This window comes from Etheostoma spectabile, chromosome 15, assembly GCF_008692095.1.
Source record: "Etheostoma spectabile isolate EspeVRDwgs_2016 chromosome 15, UIUC_Espe_1.0, whole genome shotgun sequence".
In the NCBI taxonomy this organism is placed as follows: Eukaryota; Metazoa; Chordata; class Actinopteri; order Perciformes; family Percidae; genus Etheostoma; species Etheostoma spectabile.
Window position 1 is genome coordinate 27,203,242 of NC_045747.1, and position 19,470 is coordinate 27,222,711.

General features: G+C 41.9%; 1 protein-coding gene across 1 annotated transcript in view; it reads right to left on the bottom strand.

Annotated features, from left to right (window-relative positions):
- Positions 1-299: 299 nt before the first annotated feature.
- adamtsl3 (ADAMTS-like 3) overlaps positions 300-19,470 on the bottom strand; it is a 238,953-nt gene continuing 219,782 nt past the window's right edge. Inside the window, exons 21-32 of the mRNA XM_032537404.1 lie at positions 17,574-18,308; positions 14,479-14,719; positions 13,627-13,754; positions 11,824-11,961; positions 9,170-9,352; positions 8,929-9,054; positions 8,092-8,340; positions 7,581-7,764; positions 6,923-7,127; positions 5,659-5,762; positions 4,813-5,027; positions 300-4,138 (exon numbers count right to left, since the gene is read on the bottom strand). Of these exons, the coding sequence (XP_032393295.1) occupies positions 4,020-4,138; positions 4,813-5,027; positions 5,659-5,762; positions 6,923-7,127; positions 7,581-7,764; positions 8,092-8,340; positions 8,929-9,054; positions 9,170-9,352; positions 11,824-11,961; positions 13,627-13,754; positions 14,479-14,719; positions 17,574-18,308 (2,627 nt within the window). The 3' untranslated portion in view covers positions 300-4,019. The remainder of the gene's footprint in view (positions 4,139-4,812; positions 5,028-5,658; positions 5,763-6,922; positions 7,128-7,580; positions 7,765-8,091; positions 8,341-8,928; positions 9,055-9,169; positions 9,353-11,823; positions 11,962-13,626; positions 13,755-14,478; positions 14,720-17,573; positions 18,309-19,470) is intronic.

The window sequence follows — 19,470 nt, forward strand, 5'->3', positions numbered from 1 at the left end:
CAAAGCTCTTTGAGTGTCTATGATAATGCATCTTTCCCAAAATGTCAGAATTTACCCATACATATCCCACCCTCAGTGTGCACTTTATTTCAGGTTTCCTCAACTTGCTTTTGTGATTAACATATTGGGCGAAGGTTTTATTAGTTGTATTGTCACAAAATCATGTTCATCAAAATAATGTACTGTACATCCCCATTTCAAAATAAGATTTTAGGAAACCCTTTTCATTTACCTTAAGAGCTGGATCAAGGTTGTTTTTTTTCCTCTAAATATATGTAGCCAAAGATTAGGTCCACATGTATGAAGAGATCAAATGTCTTTATTTCTTTGCCTTGTTATCTAAAGCACTTTAATGATTTGTCGTTCTACCTCATATTCTTTTAGTCAAAAAGTCCACAAGCAGTGTAACGTCACCACATGGGATATACTGTATAGCCAGGGGTCAACGCTGACAATTGCTTGTTGAGTTTAAAAGATTGGAGATGCGCTTTAACACATGCAAATAAAACCAGGTGAGTGGTAGCAAACATACCACCCAATCAACATATACACATGCTTTATACTCTAGGATCTTTAACAGTTGTTAAAAAGACAACATGAATAAGTAAGAAAATAAAAGTTGCACACAATCTACATACACTCAATATACGATATTGCACTTATGTATAACACAGTATATACAAGACATTTTACAATGCAGCACATCAGTATGATAACCAACACAAAGGTAACATGAATAGACCCATCAGTCAAAATCAGTGTTGTGCTGGTGCCTCTCTGTCTAGAGTCAGGTTTGCCTCAATGAACTGTTCTTCGTCTTTAATATCAAAGTCATTTCTTTTATTCTTCTGGTCATCGTTTAACATCCTAAGTGATGTTGGTGAATATGTGCATATGAATTCATGCTCCCACAACTGGAGCTCCAACAGCAGCAGTTCTTTTCTCATCAGTGACATGTGACAACAATCACAAACCAGAACCTTCACTCAAGTGAATGGTCTTTAAGAATTTGGATCCTTAATCCTGTTTTATATCTCTCCTGACATTGCTTTTATAAAGTAAGCACAAGACTTAGGCTTTTGATTTATTTAGTTTCAGTCGACTTTGAATGAAGTGTATTTCACAAAATAAAATTGCTGTTTATTAAAATAGACTTCTACTTTTCAGGGATGTTTTACTCTTTAACAAAAAGGTCTATCTCTGTAGGGATCCTTTCCATAATGTTGTCAGACACTAAGAATTTTAATTGGAGCCTGTCAGTGGGAAAACAGCACTTATGTGGATGTAAATTGAAGATGCGCAATTGCCCAATAACTTACATTGTATCTCGTTTTGTCGCTGCCGACTGCAGCAATCTTGTTTAATATTGCACCAATGTCAAAGATTGGTGTTCCCATCAGTCACCTACACACACAAAAAGGGTCCAGATTGAAAAAAACTACCCTTTAATCAGTCCCTCCAATATATCGCGATGTTGATATTGCAATAATTCAGGCAATTTGTAACAATCGCCGTGAATTTGGTGTGTCTCGCAATTTTGACCAATCACCGCAACTTTTCTGTAAAATTGACCAATGACCGGAGGTTCCCGTGACTTTAACCAATCAAAGCAAAGCAAAGGGTCGCAGTCAAACCCTGGTCTGCTGTGTTGAGGAGTAAACCTCTATACATGGGCGCCCACTCTACCAACTGAGCTATCTGGGTGCCCTGCTGTTTCAATCCTGTCGGCTCTCTGCAGCGGGCGGGGCTGCTGCTAAGTACCCCCCCCACACACACACACACACAGTGGATGCAGGAAAAACCAGAGATGAGATGTACAGGGTGACCTAAATTGAGGACAGCTACGCTTGTTATTGTAAGTGCAATGATAAGTTAAAGTCCAACAAGTCCTTTATTAAACCGAATGAATGTGCGTCCCAGGCTAGGATAGGAAGTTAACTAACAGTGTAAAGATCACTGACACACATGTTCAAATTTGATTAATTCAATAAATTATTTTGTCTTAAATCCACCAGCCATTTTCATATAATACCAACAGTTGCAGCATCCTAAGGATTTTTGGTAAGGTTACTAGTAAAACTCAGCCCAGAGTAATATTTTTCTGCAATTTTCACTGTCTCTTGTAACTTCATTGCAACAAAAATACAAAAGACATTGCAACTTTCATTGCAATTTTTTTTACAAAAGCTCCCACAAAATCAGGCATTTTTGGGCTGCAACAAACTCCGACAAAAGGCCTCGAAATCCTGGAGGGACTGGTTAATGTAGTAAAGTAAGGGCGTGGAGGTTACAGTGGATGGGTGTGAAGCACATCTGACTTTCATGCAAAAGATGTGAGGTTTGTGACCCTAACCCCTAACCAACAGGTTACCCTTCATTACCATCTTCATCTCAATGGCTTATCCCACCCTGAATTAATATTCTGTTGACCACCAGTTCCTTCTTATCTTTATCAGATTCTTCTTAAAACAGCTTTGCATCTTTTGATCTTGGACTCTCTTTCTGGCCCTCAACTATTGGTTTGCCCTAACCCCAACCTCACAGTCTCCTGGATTCTGCTTCTTTCATCTCTCTGCTCTACCATGCTTCTTAGTGGTTTAGGGCTCTTTCTGAATAGGGGGTCCACATGGTGAGTGAGCATGTGCTAACCTGTGCTTTAGCCAGTGTAGTACTCAAATTCAGTCTTGGTCTTGAGACGGGTCTTGTGACCACTTTTTGAAGGTCTCGTCTCGGAATTAACACATTTTTACTTGGATGAAGAGAACTCTGGATTTTATTTTAAGACCATACCCGCCTGTGTATTGTCTGCTTTGTGTGTTAATATCATTACTGTGATTGGATGTAAAACATCCTGCTTCAAATGCAGTGTTTTCTGTGGGTGTTTTATGGGAATTTGAATCTTTCAAATCAACATGAGGAGTGCCTATGGTTATAATTTTCAACATTTTATCGTGTCATGCGGTGTAGGACTCACACTGGTCTGGTCTTGGTCCTGACTTGGTCTCAACCGGCCTTGGCGTTGGTCTTGACTCGGTCTCAACCCCTCAAAGTCTTGATCTTGTTGGTCTTGATACACTCTGGTCTTGGTAGAGACTTGGTCTCAGTTTAGGTGGTCTTGACACTGGCTTAAGCTCCTTATTCCACACCTCCTAGTTAATGGAGACTCTTTAACCTAACCCCGACGTAACCATGATCTTTCCTAAACCTCAATCAAGTATTTTTGTTGTCTATCCTCTAACCATTGGTCATCCATTGTTCATGTGCCATAACCACTATCTTTTTACCTCAAAATAAAGTGGTTTTAACAAGCTGTCTGACTTCTTGTGTAGTAATGTTGCTCTGTTGCCAGATCTCAGCAATTCAGATTGTAGAAATGATGGTCAAAACTAAGAAAATTAGACCCAAGTTGTAATAAACCCAAATTTTGCTTTCATATTTTATATATAAAAAAATTCATAAAAACAATTTTTGAACAATTCCACAAATAAAGGAACATTTGAAGGAAATGTGTATGTAAAAGTAGGGCTACAAGGTTTGTAGGCTTTTTATGTAGTTGCTGATTCGACTCAATTTACATGACTGGCGGATGTATATCTGCAAACCAGTACCTCAGTCTAAGTCTTCTTTACAGGAGAGTAGTGGTACGCGTTCTACAATAAACCTTGTTACATTTCTTTTTGGCTGCGCTGCCAAGAAGGAATATAATGAATGAATGTCATTGTAAAGTAAATGTTCCGTTTTTGAAGGAAAGTCCAAAAAACTCCACTACACTTGTCTTCATATTAGGAGTTTTGGGTCCAAATTCAGAAAGTAAAGCCCCTTTATCCTTACGGCCTTTGAAGGCTCTGTTCAGGTTCCTTTTAGGAAGTGAAATAATTGGACTGAAGCTTTTCCTGTTTAAATATGCGCATTTTGAAGCTTCCACTCATAGACAGCGTCCTTTCAGTATTTTGCTCGTTCGTTTCATGTAGTTCATCTGTTTTTACAAAATGCAGTGTGGTTATAACGGCTCGCTGCCACTAGGTGGAGTCGGGATCCTGTGAACAGGAGCCACAGCATCTCTGCTTGTACATGTCCAGGTAGCACAGCTTCAGCCTCTTCACCACGCTGCAGTACTGAGTTGTGTCCTTGCATTCACCTGCATGGGAACAAAACAGTCCATGTAAAGACTTATTTGTGGGGGTGCATTTTTAGCCTTTATTCAACAGGACAGCTGAAGACATGAAAGGGCGGGGTGGGGGGGATGACATGCAGCAAAAGGGCCACAGGTTGGGAGGAGTAAACCTCTATGTAAGGGCACCCGCTGTACTAACTGAGCTATCCTGCTGCCCAGAACTCCTATCCAGTCTTTTAAAAATTTCCTTTGACATATTGTAATGTAACTTAAGATGTTTCCTGGAATTGAATGTGTAATTTGGTATTATTTATGAAGATACTTTGCCGATTTTTAACCAGTTTTGTGTCATAGCAACACCTTTGCTCTATCTGGCCACCGCCTTCTCTGTGCTCATTGCCCAGCATCTGCCTTTTCTGACTAGAAAGCTGTTACTATAGATATATTATATGTTAGTCAGTCTACAATTCAATTCAGTTTTGTTTATAGTATCGAATCATGACAAAAGTTATCTTGGGACACTGTACCGATACCGGTACGTCTATACAAAAAATTTGAAAAGACCCAACAATTCCAGATATTTCCCCCAAAAGCAAGTATTTAGTAAAAAAAGTTTCTTGATTTCTAATTTCTCATTTTAAAATCTCAAAATCTACCACTAAGGGGGCATTGAAACAGCTGACAACACTGTGACTTACTCCCGCAGTTGGTGGTGTTGCAGTGCTGCCAGGCGGAGGGGCGTTGGAGCCAGGCACAGCGCTGCTCCGGCAGAGTCCCGCCACTCCTGCGGTGAACACAGTCCACCCTGCGGGACTGAAAGCCACTCCCACAGGCTACAGTGCACGCCCGCCACGCACCGGGACGCCACTGGACGTCACACAGGTTAGAGGAACAGTTGCGTACCGATGTAGGCCTGAAAGACAGCAGTATTACTTTGGTTTTTAGTGCTTCACATTCATTACTGTGGCCATTGTTTGGCCAGTTTCAACAACTTTTCCAATGTTTTTTATGTTTTTTCTTGTAAAAATACATGCGTACATGTCTTGGGTCCTCTCCCCCAACAGATTTCCTGGGACCTGTTTCACATCAGTAAGCCTATCATACAGGCCTATAGGCCAGTAAGCCTATCATCAATGTTTTTTTCACAAATAGGCTGATTTATATTTGCTAATAATATGTTGCATTCATGTTCAGGCTTTTACAAATCAGAAAAAAATGTATAATTTGGTAGTCCCCCCCTAACTCTGAGGACGACCTAGGGATCCCGGACCCCCAGTTGAAGATCCGCCTACCAATCGGAAGGTTGTTAGTTTGATTCCTGGCCCTGTAGTCCCATCTTGAAGTGTCTTTGGGCAAGACTGAATCCTTAGTTGCTCCTGATGCTGCGCCATTGGTGTGTGTGTGAATGTTTATTTGACACCAATGGATGAATGTGTGTGTGCATGGTGATTGGTTCCTTTAATTGTTAAAACTAGAACGCGCTATATAAATACAGCTCATTTACTAGTTTTCATTGTGTTGCGAATCAATGTGTGTGTGTATACCTGTCCTTGAGATCACAGTCTGTGTATGAGGAGCCGTTGGCATGTTGGCAGGTGACAGATCTCTTCTGTACCGTGGTGGTGGGGCCTAAACACCTCCCTGAACACTGAAATCCAGGAACAGGAAGTTAACAATTAACACTGCATTTGCTACATTGTGTGACACCCACCCATGTTTAAAGATATAGTCCGTAGTTTCTGTCTCCCCCCATTAGTAATTCTAAGTAATGACAACAAAACTGTTTTAGCAGTCACATAATACACGCCTTCAGTGATTCCCCCACCCCCACCCCTCCTCCACACAGTTACTAGTAACCAAGGAGGACACAGATGATTAAAAAAAACACGGACTCTTCAGAAGAGGTCATTATCTTCGCTTGATTTTCTGTGTGCGAAAGTCGCCGGACGCCACTATCTTCTGAACATAGTCTTACTGAGAAATACAGAAAGTTGTGTGGATCTGATAGTCTTAATTAGTGTTGTATCTACTCATTTGGCACTGGCTTGAATGTAACAGACATTTATTAATATCAAAAAATTACGCTTGAGGCAAGAGACAATTTCTCACGTTGAGTGTGAAAAAACACTCCAACAGGAATGTCCAGCAACATCCATCCATGGGTCCAACGTCATCATGCATTTACAACATATTAAAGGAACCACGATCCCTGAACAGTCATGATTACGTGAAGTGACTGAGGACAACATTAATAAATAACATGTATAACGGCTAAGCCTAAAACTTAAAGCCACTGAGGGGCTGCTATACGGACTTAAACAAACAGTCTATGGCTAGTAAACTAGCTGACACCGCCCAGTAACCTCCTGTTTTTTGAAATGGCAGACTCCAATAGTCGTTGTTTGCGTTTTGATGGTCATTTATTGATCACAAAGATCTTCATATCAATGTGCAAGAATCCATGTGTCCATCAAGCTCCATCAACAAATATCTCAGCCTTCACAGGGTGAGCGTTGATCAGGGTGTAGATTTGCGGTCAAAAACTATTTGTGCTCCTCCGATTAACAGCACCCTTGTCACCTGTTGAAAGTTTCCTACCTAAACAGACGTCACTCATAAGCACACTAGTGCCACCAGTGGACAATTTGTGTGCTACACTCAAAACAACATGTATAACGCATTACGTTTATCACTGCGTGAAGAACCACGCTGAGAGCAAAGTGTTTATAATCAACAGTGTGTAGAACCACACTTATTATGTCTGTCACATTCACTACACGCTAAAGCTTTACATGTGTTTGAGTGTACCTTTCCCCATGCACTGGTTACCCAGGTTGGACAGTTATTGGCAGTGCACTGCTCCGTGTCTGTGGGCCGGCTCGTCCTCTCACAGGCCGCTGCTGTCAGAGTCCTCACTGTACCTCTGGCATCCAGCTGCTGACAGGACAGCTGCCTCTGTCTCCAGCCTCCGCCACACAACGCTGAGCACTTTGACCACTCTGATACCGACCATCTGGAATCATGACCACACACAAGAAATACAGATACATACAGTAACTTTCAAAAAGGGAGAAAGCTCAGCTTGATACACACACACACACACACACACACACACACACACACACACACATGCACACACACACACACACCGGTGTGTGTGTTAATATATATTTACACATATACAGTCAAGCCCGAAATTATTCATACCCCTGGTAAATTCTGACTTTTATTCAACCAGCAAGTTTTTTCTTGATTAGAAGTGACACAGGCGTCTCCCAGAAGATAAGACGATGTACAAGAGGCATCATTGTGGAAAAAATGATTACTTATCTTTTATTTACATTTGAACAAAAAGTGTCATGTCCAAAATTATTCATACCCTTTGCAAACTTTCACAGTCTATGGGAAAATCCAAAGATCTATACCATTCCAAATGGTCCAAGCTGTTCTAAACCATCCTAATTACCTGGGGGGGCAGTCCTGTCTGTTGCAGGGGACTGGGGAAGTGATGGGTTTTGGTATGTGCTGACACATGGTGGGCTGAACATCCTTTCCATCCAGGGTGACACAGCGAATCGTCCGCAGCCAAGTGCCTTTGTTCCCACAGGAAGCACTGCATGTGGTCCAGTACCCAAACCGCCAGCTAAACTCTGTGGACCCACAAATACAACACCCACATCCGTAGGATCAAGGAAACAACAGAAATAAGATGTCAGAACGCCATTGGAACACAAACCGCTTTTACTGCCATCCAAGGATTTGCCAATCTAAGTGTACATGGACAGGATCTCAATTTTTTATTTCAGATTTTGAGTTGCCCATCTTACAGGTAAGACACTGCCTGAGGCAAAGCGGAGACAGCTGGCAGAGGCACTGTATAATGCATAGAAAAGGAAAACTCAACATTGATGCACTGAGTCAGTCTGACGGGGTATATGCAGGTATCAAAAATAGCGCCTAAACGGCGGGAAAAGCACCTTCTGTGTGAACGTGTATCCAGGCAGACAGCATGGGTCGGGTGCTGTTGATTAGGGTCTGGCATCGATACCGCCCAGAGAACTTCCCCTGGACAGTGTTGACTTCAAGCACACGGCCTCCCACCAGCATCCTGTACTGCAGACCCAAAACCTGGGTCTGGGTCTGGGCTGGACCTGAAACCTCCTTCAGGGTCTGGCTGTTGTAGTCCCACCGCACGGGCACTTTGTGGTCAGGAACGACAGGACAGCCTGTGCAAATACAGAAGCAGACATGTTAATGGACTGATGGAAATACTTGGACAGGAACTCTGTTTACAGGTGTTAGGGAGTGCTACTTCATGGACGTGTGCACCGTTTTGAGATTGCATTGTGGGTAATAAAAGCACCAGGTTATGATAGAGGAGAACTTGTGGAATAAAAAAGACAACATCTCTGCTTCTGTTGCATCCATTTTGATTGTGGTTTGATTTAAAACACCAGTCCACTTCAGTAGTACTCCAGGGACATGGTGAAAGTCCCCCAATTGAAAGCCCTTTGTGGTCTTCTACAGCAGCAGTCAATGTGGTGCACAGAGTACAGTTCTAAATGCGAGGAATACATACAGAACTCTGCTCAGGGTACGCAAAGTGTTAGCGTGACAAGTTGACGCTTTCTCTGTGGAGTAGACTAATTTGCTCTCGCAAGTCACGTGACCAAATCGCAGCCTTTGCGATTAGGAAATTGCATTTTAACATATTGCAATATTTTTGCAAATGCTATTAGTATCCTGTATCCTGAACCTTCTGTTAGTACATGAGGACGTGCAGGCTGTGTTGGTATGTATGCTTGTGTGAGTACCTATACGTAGAATGTGGCCAGGCTTGATAAAGACACTGGTTCCCCGGTGGGACGCCATCAGGACCCTTCTCCTGTTCAGCTCTTGTGAGACTGGGACAACCCTGCTTCCTCCAGCAGAGTATGGACCTGTATACAAACACACACGCACAATCAAAATGAACCGTTTTTCATTATCTAAGCCTGTGTATTGATATTTGCGGTATATGATGAAATGTGTTGTACACTTTGTGTGTGAGCCCACCGTAGACCTGCAGGACAGTAGAAGCAGTGGACCTTCCTATGGCGTTGGTGGCGGTGCAGGAGTAAGTGCCTTGGTGTTTCGGAGAAACATTAGTGATCCACAGTGATCCAGAGGGCAGGGAAACAGCACCGGCATCTAATACACCATCCTTCCTGTTCCACGTCACTGTGGGCTGTGGAACGCCTGACACACAGACAACACAGGGGCACCAGGAAAAAGTTAGATTACAGGCCCATAGTGTATTTATTTAGTGTAGGGTGTCAATACAATACTAACTGGATACAGAGACACGTATGTAAGTACAAGTTGTTGCTTTTATAGTTTTACTCTTCAATGCATGCACAATTAAAATCAATATATCACATTTTAAAAGTCCCACACACAATTTGACATATAGGCTGAGCCTGTTGGTCCCCTGTATGAACCCTGTAATTTTTTGTACTGTTATTTATTTCTAGTGCCCCTCCTAAATGCAAATGTGTTCCCTTCTGGAAAGACAGATGACACTGTCTTTATTTCCTGAAGCTGTCCACCAGGGGGCGAACTCTACACCCTTATCCCATGGCTTTAACCACAACCTGCACAACACTGTGGCTTCACAGCACTTTTGTTCAAATGCCAACACACTGCTGTCACAACCGGTAACCACACATACAAAAAAGAACAGATCTCAGTCTGGGGCCTATCAAACACTGCTGATTGCAATGTTAGCTGAAAGCCTAAGCAGGTGTCTTGTTTTGGACTAGTTAGTGAACAATATTTATTTAGAGAAAGCTCAGAAAGCCTTTTTTGAATCCAAACACCAAATAAGAATTACAAAGCATTATACACTGTACCAGTAAACGAGTAAAAGAGCAAAGATACCAACATGACCACGTCAGATGTCTGAGGTTACATACACAGCTAGGAAAAAAGGGAAAAGACACTATATCTAAAACTGCATTCTTACTGTTTTTCAGAAAGTAATGGAGTTGAAAGCAATGGAAACTCCACATTCATTAGTGTTTAGAGACGCAGAGGTGTGTAGTAACGAGTTACGTTTACTCCGTTACATTTACTTGAATAAGTTTTTGAAAAAAATATACTTCTAGGAGTAGTTTAAAATCACTATACTTTTTACTTTTACTCGAGTAGATTTGAAACTCAACATTTTTTTTTGCTGTGGATAGGCGAATGTTTGTCTCTTAGGTTGGATTATTTTAATTTAAGCTATGTTGTAATTCATTATTCAATTATAATTATTTTTTTATTGATTGGATAAACTATAATTTGCCTAAAGATGATTATTTTGTATTTTTGTATTTAAGTCTGATTGATGCTTGTGTTAAAAAAATAAATCAGACATTACTTAACAGCTACTCTTGTAGTTTTTTCACCAAACACTTTTTAACTCTTACTCAAGTAATTATGTGGATGACTACTTTTTACTTTTACTTGAGTCCTATTATTCCAAAGTAACAGTACTTTTACTTGAGTCATATTACTCTAAAGCAGTGGTTCTTAACCTTGTTGGAGGTACTGACCCCCACCAGTTTCATATGCGCGTTCACCGAACCCTTCTGATGATGGCCAAGCGGGGCGTGTCATCACGAATCATATGAGTCGGGTGTGTGTCTTGACCTCCGCCGAACCCCTGAGACTGACTCACCGAACCCCTGGGGTTCGATCGAACCCAGGTTAAGAACCACTGCTCTAAAGTAACAGTACTACCCACCTCTGTAGAGATGATGCAGACATCCAGAGTGATGAAGATAACTAGCTGCATGATGCTGGAGGAGGCAGGATTAGTCACACTATTCTATGTCACTGTTATGTACCTTTTAGTTTTTCTTTCTTGAGTAATTCCATAAATTACAAGAGACAAAATACTATATTGAAGCAAACTGCTGATTTTCATTCCTTCTTCTATACCTTAAGTGGACATTTTTATATTATGAAATCTATATCTTTTCTTTGAAGAAACTATTAAGTAGTGTGAAGTCACTCAAAGTGCTCAAACTGTAAAGATGAGAAAGTTAGTATTTTCAGTGTTTTTACTCAGTGTGTTCTGAGTGACGGTGTGTTATCCCAGAGTGTGTGTCTCAGTGTGTTCTGACTGACTGTGTGTTATCTCAGTGAGGGTTGTTCATGCTGTTTTTGCTGCACTGAGCCTTTTTTGAGACGTGTGTTAAGAGTTGTGTTGCTGTGAATGAGTTTTGCAGCTGATTTGAACTGTTTAGCGCAGGAGACTGTTGGTAGTGCAGACTGTAGTTAGAGTTTTGCACATGTAGCCCCAGTTGATCCCCGATCAATTCAACCTCATCCTGGAATCATCTCATGAATGTTTTACCATTACATTCTGGTGGTCTGGTCTGGTAGAGCTAGAAATGTTTAACTTTGGGTAAAACACTGCGCTTGTCACTGACGCTTTTCACCCAGCCTTCCAATCACAGTGAAGGATGGGCGGGACAAATGACACAAAGACCAACTGCCACATCCTCGCGTCATCAAAGCACTCTAGCACTACCAGCAGGGTGTTTCCTGGTATTTTTTAGCCGGGAGAAAGGCTTTGATGGATAAGTAACACCAGCGATTAGTCTGACCAAAGAGAATATTGTCGTACAAGAGCTTATCGACTAACTGACCTGGAGACGTCAGCCCTAACTGTGACCTACCGGTGACGGGGCAGTCCAGCGTAAGATTGGCCCCCGGGCGAACACTGACTCGTCCCCCCACCTTGGTCCTCAAGCTGTGGCTCAACTCAAAGCCATGGTCGGAAACATTCCTCCATGACACTGCAATGGCTGGAGGCTCTGAAGTTTCACATACAGAGAGAGAGTAGCAGTCAGTCATGCCGTAATGAATTTGAAAATGTTATATCTATCTATCTATCTATCTATCTATCTATCTATCTATCTATCTATCTATCTATCTTAGCATTGTCATTGTGAGCATGTTTCCTTGCTGACATTGGGTTCCAAGTACCGCTTTGCCTACAGCCTAACAAATCCAAAAAAATCTTGGTACCCTAAACATAATTCCTTATTGATGCCCCCTCCCTCCCCCACCCCGAGAAAAAAAACCGTTTGTTTTTTCCAGTTTAACTTTTTATTATTAAACGTATAACTCAATACCAATAACCCAATTGCAGCATCAAAATGGAAAACCTAAGAACGAAAAAGGAAATTCTACTTTTTAAACACAGCCAAAACATACATACATACACTCAAGTATCGGGATGTACTTAATCTTCGTAGAAATGAAATAGTCATTCATAAATACAAACTTAAAGCAGAAGTATACAATCTTCTTCAATAAAGCAAAGATTTAGAAGCAGAAAGGTCACACAATTTCACTTACTTTGTAAAACACACTATGTAGAACAGCTAAAATACACACATTTAAGGATTGACAAGTGCATAATAATATCAAAATAAACCACCAAGATTTACAGGTTGGTCAGTGGCTGCACATGGGACTGCTGGGATTGTCGTGAATAATGAAAATGCAATAGGGGGCCCCGGCTGTCAATCAATGTCTTCCAGTCACGCGGGCCCCTGATTGGTCCAGGCCCGTAAGCAACTGCGTACCCTACCTACCGATAGTTAAGTATCTGAATCACTCCATTTTCCTTGGCTATGTGCCAATGTGGCAGGTAGATTGACAGCGTTATCCGCCAATTGCAAAATTCACCCACATTTGGCAGGTGGTCGGGTGTTAATTTCAGGCCCTTCATTCAAGCCATTGCAAAATGAGCTGCTACAAAGCTAATTAAGACTACCAGCTCCACAGAACTCTCTCTGTATTTCTCAGTATTTCTGTGTTTAGAAAATTGGTGTCCTCCGGCAACTTTCGCACGTAAGAAATTAGAGTGAAGATAATGACCTCTTCTGAAGAGAATCATGTCTTTTTAATCCTTTGTGTTCTCCTTGGCCAAATTGCAACTGTGTGAGGAGGGGTGGGGGTGAAGCACGATCATGGAAGGCTAGTTTCATGTGGACGTATCGGCAGAATTGTTTTCATTAATTAGAAACTATGCACTATAGCTTTAATGCGATACATTGCACAATTAATTCACATCAACCTCATTGTCCCTCAGAACCAGCTGTCCTGTCAACAGCTCAGGACAGAAGGTAGACAAACTGTCTCCATCAGGCTGAATAACATCATGCATTTACTGGACTAAAATAGTTTTCAAGTGGAATACAGGAGGAATATACTCTTTTTTTATTTATTGATTTATTTCATTCCCCCGCTTGCCCTCTATACATATTCATAGTAAAGCCGGAAAGCTCATTGTGAAAGTGGGGGGCTGTAAGTGATATTCATTGCATAAAGTATTTCTATACAAATAAACTTAATTTTAGGTCCATGTATTTTATTCTAGAAATATGAAAAAATGTACTATAGAGACAAATTATGGAAGCAATGCATAATAATGACTCGTGAGACCAGCGTATTTAAGGGTGAGGACACACCTGCCACTAACAGCTGAGATGTCTCGGATTCGGAGCCGTGTATATTGGCAGCTGTGCACTTGTACTGGCCTCTGTCAAACGCTCGGGGCTGAAGGATGTGGAGTCCTCCGGAGATATCCCAGGATATCCTGCCGACACACAGGGAAAACATGTTTTTATTTTCTAGACACATAGAGTAGGACCAAAAAAGGTTGCTTGCAGTACAGAAACAGAGGAAGTGGCTCGGTTAAGGGACTCCTAAATTGACACTTAAAAGACACTTCCGAATCAGAGACATAGACAGAAGAAACACAGACAAAAAAATAGGAAAGTGGTTCCATCATTGTTTACTTTCCACGCGTTTGGATTGACTTTCCACATGAAGTGTACAGTAAATGGCCAGTGAACAGCTAAGACTTCACCTCTCTGCCAGATGATGTATTCTAAATAGGCTTCCACTACAACTTTTATTATATGCATATATTATATGTGTCAGTTTGTCAGTTTGTCCCATTTTGCAGCAATAAAATTGAAGTGAGATGAACAAACAGAGAAATGTATCATGTATTTTAGTTTCCTTTTGGGGACATCATTTAAAATTGGGAAAAATTAAAATTTGGAAATAAGGTAATGAATTGCAATATGTTTAAAATTGCAATAACATCGTATCGTGGCATAAGTATTGTGATAATCTCGTATCGGGAGGCGTCTGGTGATTCCCACCCCTAGTAAAAAGAGATGCATGCTGTGCATTACACAAAAATACGTCAAACAATAGTATACATGTTGAGTATGTACGTAGTTCAAAGGATACAATTTTGGACGCAACCTAAGTATTTTGACTGGTATGTCAGCGGTATTCCAGTGTGTTACCTGCTAGTGTGCTGCAGCGGAGCTCCATCTTTGGTCCAGCTGATTTTGGGAGGCGGGAGGCCTTGTGCAGGACAAAGTATGGTCACTGATTGGGTGGTGTTGGTCAGGAGGGCGCTGTGTCCAATGCTGATGTTGATGTTCTTCTGAGGGCTCAGTGGAGGGCTCTGCTGCTGTCTGATGATCACTGCTCTACGCCCAACCGTCTCCAATGAAGAGCGCTCAGACCAGTTGGCCAGTCTGTCTGTGGGACCAATCAGATGCAAACACAACATAAGGAACGAAAAGTTTTATCAACAGAAGTGAGACCAAGATCAATATGCTGATCTGTCAATACTATGGAATAATATTGTTATTTCATCAAAAGGTATCCTATTCAATCAGGGTGATAGGTTGGTATTTATGCATGAAAGTGTTCACAAATAAGGTTTCAAAGGTAGCCCTGTCTCACAGAAATAGATCAACTGACCAATGCAGGTCAAGAAGACTATATAAAAAACGCAGTTATTCTGATGGTCATTGGTCACTCTGGTATAGACATCCGTGTGTGTACTGTGTCATGAACGTTTTTTCACTGTTTGAATAAAGCTGCAAATGATCTGAAATCTTTGGACTCGTCATCTTTGAAGTCTCCATCATCATTTCCTAAAAAAAGTAAATATATCGTTGACTGTATTATTGCACGTCTCATATAGTCTTGATTGTAAGGAGAAACATGTGAAACATATTTACAGTATATGTGCAAGTCTTCCAAACCATACGGAAATATAGGCTGTGTATTCCTGCCATCTTGAATAAACCAAGGGAGTGTTTTCTGTCCAAAATTGTTTCACAACATTCATTGTATTGACCCTTGAAGTTTATGCCTGTGATTTGTGCTACAACTTTCTCACTTCTGTCTGTGTGTGTGTTTGGTCCCTTTTATCTTGTCCCTGTTAATGCCTCTTATTTGGTTGTGTTTGTCTGTCTGTCTCTGTGTGTCGTGTTTGTGAGCTGCGGGCATCGTTCTTGCTGTTGTGTTTTTGTTGTGTTTCCGTACTTCCCGTCTTTCCTCTCTTTGTTTTAGAGTGCGTCACTCCCCGATGTGAGTCAAGTGCAGATTTGAGTCGCGCTTGCTCAGATTTAAACGGTTTACGGCCTAACGTGTTGTGCTGAAATTTGTGAAATCCATGAAATAAGAAACTTTTCTCAATACAAACATATGACAAATGGACAAGATGGAAATCATTTCAGAAGTGTTGTAGCTATCTATGATTGTCTGATTGCTAACATTAGCTTGGGGGGGTGGCAGTAGCTCAGTCCCCGTACGGACCATAGTACGGATAGAGAGATGCCTGTTCCTCCTGGGTACTGCCAAGGTGCTCTTGAGCAAGGCATCAAACCGCCCTCAACCACTTAGGGTGCTGGCCCAGCACTGGCAGCCCCCCCCCCCACACTCTGACATCTCTCCATTAGTGCATGTATAGGACCTGGGCATGGGTGTGCATTTCTGTCCTGTGTGTAGTGATTACTAACAAAAACAAAATGTAAATTGTAATTTCCCCATAAGGGATCAAAAAAAGAGTATAAATTAAATTAAATAAAAAATTTGATTGCAAGGAAGGCTTGTGGAAAATATGTACTGTGCCTTCTTCCGTGTGTGTAGTGTACTTTTCTGTATGGTGTCATCTGAACTGATGTTTGGCATTTTTATTTGGCTCAATAAATAAAAGAAATACTTTTATCCCTTGTGTTTTTGTTTTTCCTTCTTTCCTGTCCTGACTGGGTGTGTTGCTCCTGGCACTCTCCTCCTCCTCGTCAAGACACCTGTGGCTGCCCACTCACCTGAAGCAGATCCAGCAATCACCACTCCTGTCTTCTACCCCGGCTTTCCAACCAGTCTCTGCCAGATCTCTATTCACCCACAGTGATCCCCGCTTCAGTCTTGAAAATCATTGTTTTTTTGACCTGCTTCCCACCTGTCTGCCTGCTCTCAGCCCCAGGCCACCATCAGCCACCATCTTTCCGTTTTATTCAATAAACCTCTGTTCCTATTTTCCAACCTTTCCTCCGTGTCTGCTCCTGAATCTACTGCCACCCTAACAGCCAGTGTGTCATATATTTTATTATGTTTTACCAGCTCTATACTACTATCCCTGTGTGGATGTGTTGTGATTGCTATCATTGTTGTATGGTCTGGCTCGGGTTAAACTATGTAAAACATGAACAAACAAACGCCACAGAACTTTCTTTTATTATCCAGCTTGACAGCAATCAGTCATAACGGAAAAAGAACATAAATAAACTAGTTTTAAGTATTTTTTTTGGGGGGGGCTAAATTACATGGTATCGGATCAGTGCATAAACACTACGTTCTGATACCAAACCAGCATACCTCGGCGTATCGGAGGCTGTTCCGATACTGGTATTGGTTTCGGAACATCTCTATTCAATTTAAACAGCAAAACTACTTGGTTATGTTTAGAATAGGGGTCTCCATTTCTTGTGTTGAATGCTTCAATGGATTTTTATTTGTATACAGATACAATTGTTATTATAAATCACTTATGGATGTTTATCTAAAAATGTATGAGACATTCATAAAAGAATGTGAATTTTTTTAATACACAGTATGCCTTTTAAACAGGGATGTGGTAAACTTGCTTGAGCAATTGACAGCACAAGTTCTCTGAGAATCTCTTTGATATACAAGCTAAACTGGTATTGTAACTGAAATTTCCCTGACCTAATTGATATTGAAATGTTTTCAAATCAGTACCCTGTGAAACGGAATCAAATCCATCCATAGCCCTACATGTAACAACAGCTTCAAAGGTAAACACACGCTGATGCACAGCATGTGGCTCAGGTGGTTGAGCGGTTGCCTACCATCGGAAGGTCAAAGTCGAAGTGTCCTTCAGTGCACCATCAGTGTGTTAGTGTTTATCTGATGAGCAGATGCCACCTTGTACAGCAGCCTCGGCTACCAGTGTATGAATGTGTGTGAATGGGGATTGGCTCCTGTACAGTGTAATCAAATTGGGTAGTTGTTAAGACTAGGAAAGCGCTATATAAATACAGCCTATCTCCATTTACTTGGCAGCTGCAGTTCTAGTTACCTTTGGCCTTTCCTGGTCCTTGTGGAGTCCTGGCCCAGAGCTGGCCAGCAGACATGTGGCTCAGCAGTGAGGAGATGAGTTCTGAGGCCTGCTCCTGGTGGATCTCCCCTCTGTCAGCCTGTTGGGTGATATTAATCAGCCTCTCCTTCAGCCGTGGCTGCAGCCAGGCCTCCTCCTGGACACCAGGGGGCTGCAGAGACACACTGACCCCCGGCCACATCAGCTGCAGGCCTGTGTAGTGCGTGTGGCAGCTAGGGAGCATTTCCTCCCTGCTGGGAGTGGGACTGGCAGTGAACTCTCTGCCAGTTAAACTTCTGTCACCACCTATCAGCTGCAGGGTGAAGATGTTTGAGGCCGGTCCAGCCACACACTTGTAGACCCCGATGTCCTCTGCAGCCAGAAAGTGAATCTTCAGAGAGGCGGATTTGGTGACGCCCAGGCGTTTGGAGCTGGGCAGGGGGCGTCCGTCTTTGAGCCAGCGAACATAGGTTTTGGGGAACCTTCTGACCGGGCATTTGATGACCAGCGAGGTGTTGGGTAGGAGGTAGGCGTGGCCACCGACGGTCAGGTGGAGGCGCTTCACCTTGCGGGTCTGGATATAGATGTGGTGCTTACCCATGAGCGCTGGACACCGTTTAACTCCGGGCTCATAGCCTCTAGCCTGCGGTGGACGTCTCACCGTCTGTCTGACTTGGTTCTTCACGGTCTCTTTGGGCCTCATCTCTTTTTTGTGCTCTGTCAGAGTAAATAAAGAAAGTGAGAGGCTGTTTTTTATGCGGACAACAATTTTTCAAGTTAATGCATGAATCAGAATTTCTTTTAACGAGTCAGAAGAAAGTCCAGTAGAAAAGAGGCATAGAAAAAAAGATTTAACCGTTTCAACAAAAAATGTGACTGATGTGATTTTACCACCAAAAGTACATGATACACTTAACCAAAGTCAATTCCACGGTGTGTAAAAAAACATTTGAACATTATAAAAAAACACATCAGTAGTGGAACAACAAGTGGATTTCCTGGTAATAACAATATACTGTAAAAAAAACAACTAAATCCCATGTCCTCTACAAAAGTAAGTAGTCTACAGTTTCTTCCATTTTATCCAGTTATGAACAACATGGATCAAAGATGTATGGCTGTTTTAGTTGTTAAAACAGTGTAGTGATGTGATACACGATCAGGAGTCTGCACAGCAAGTTGAAAATTGACTGTATGCTCTAGCCCTTCCACTCCCAGTCCGGCCTGTTCGCCCCGCTTTGTCAAAAATACACCCAGCACGTATTTGTAGCGGAGCTTAGCGGAAGGTCACTTCTGGAACGCAGTGCAGGCGCCTGGTGGAGTCTAGTGGTTGGAAAGCAGGAAACACTTTTGGCCCGATGGCAAGTGTCTTTTTTTAATTTTTTTATTTTTTTGACAAGGGCCAGTCATAGATTGATGGCAGCATTAACGTAGAGCCCAATGGTTTCTGTGATAACAGAATCATGGACGGAATCGCAAAATTGAGAATTTAAAAGAGCTATAAGGCAGATTCCATAGGGCCCCACATTAAAGATCCTATGACATGAAAATTTCACTTTATGAGGTTTTTTAACATTAATATTCCCCCTGCCTGCCTATGGTCCCCCAGTGGCTAGAAATGGAGATAAGTGTAAACCGAGCCCTGGGTATCCTGCTCTGCCTATGACAAAATGGAAGCTCATATGGGCTGATCTGGAATCTTGCCTCTTATGAGGTCACAGGGGGCAAGGTTACCTCCCCTTTCTCTGCTTTGCCCACCCAGAGAATTTGACCCACCCATGAGAGAGAGACATCATGGCTTTCAAAGCTATATAAAAGAGACTTCAGTTATGGTATTAAGGGACCACTAAGGTCTATATAAAAGAGACTTCAGAAACAG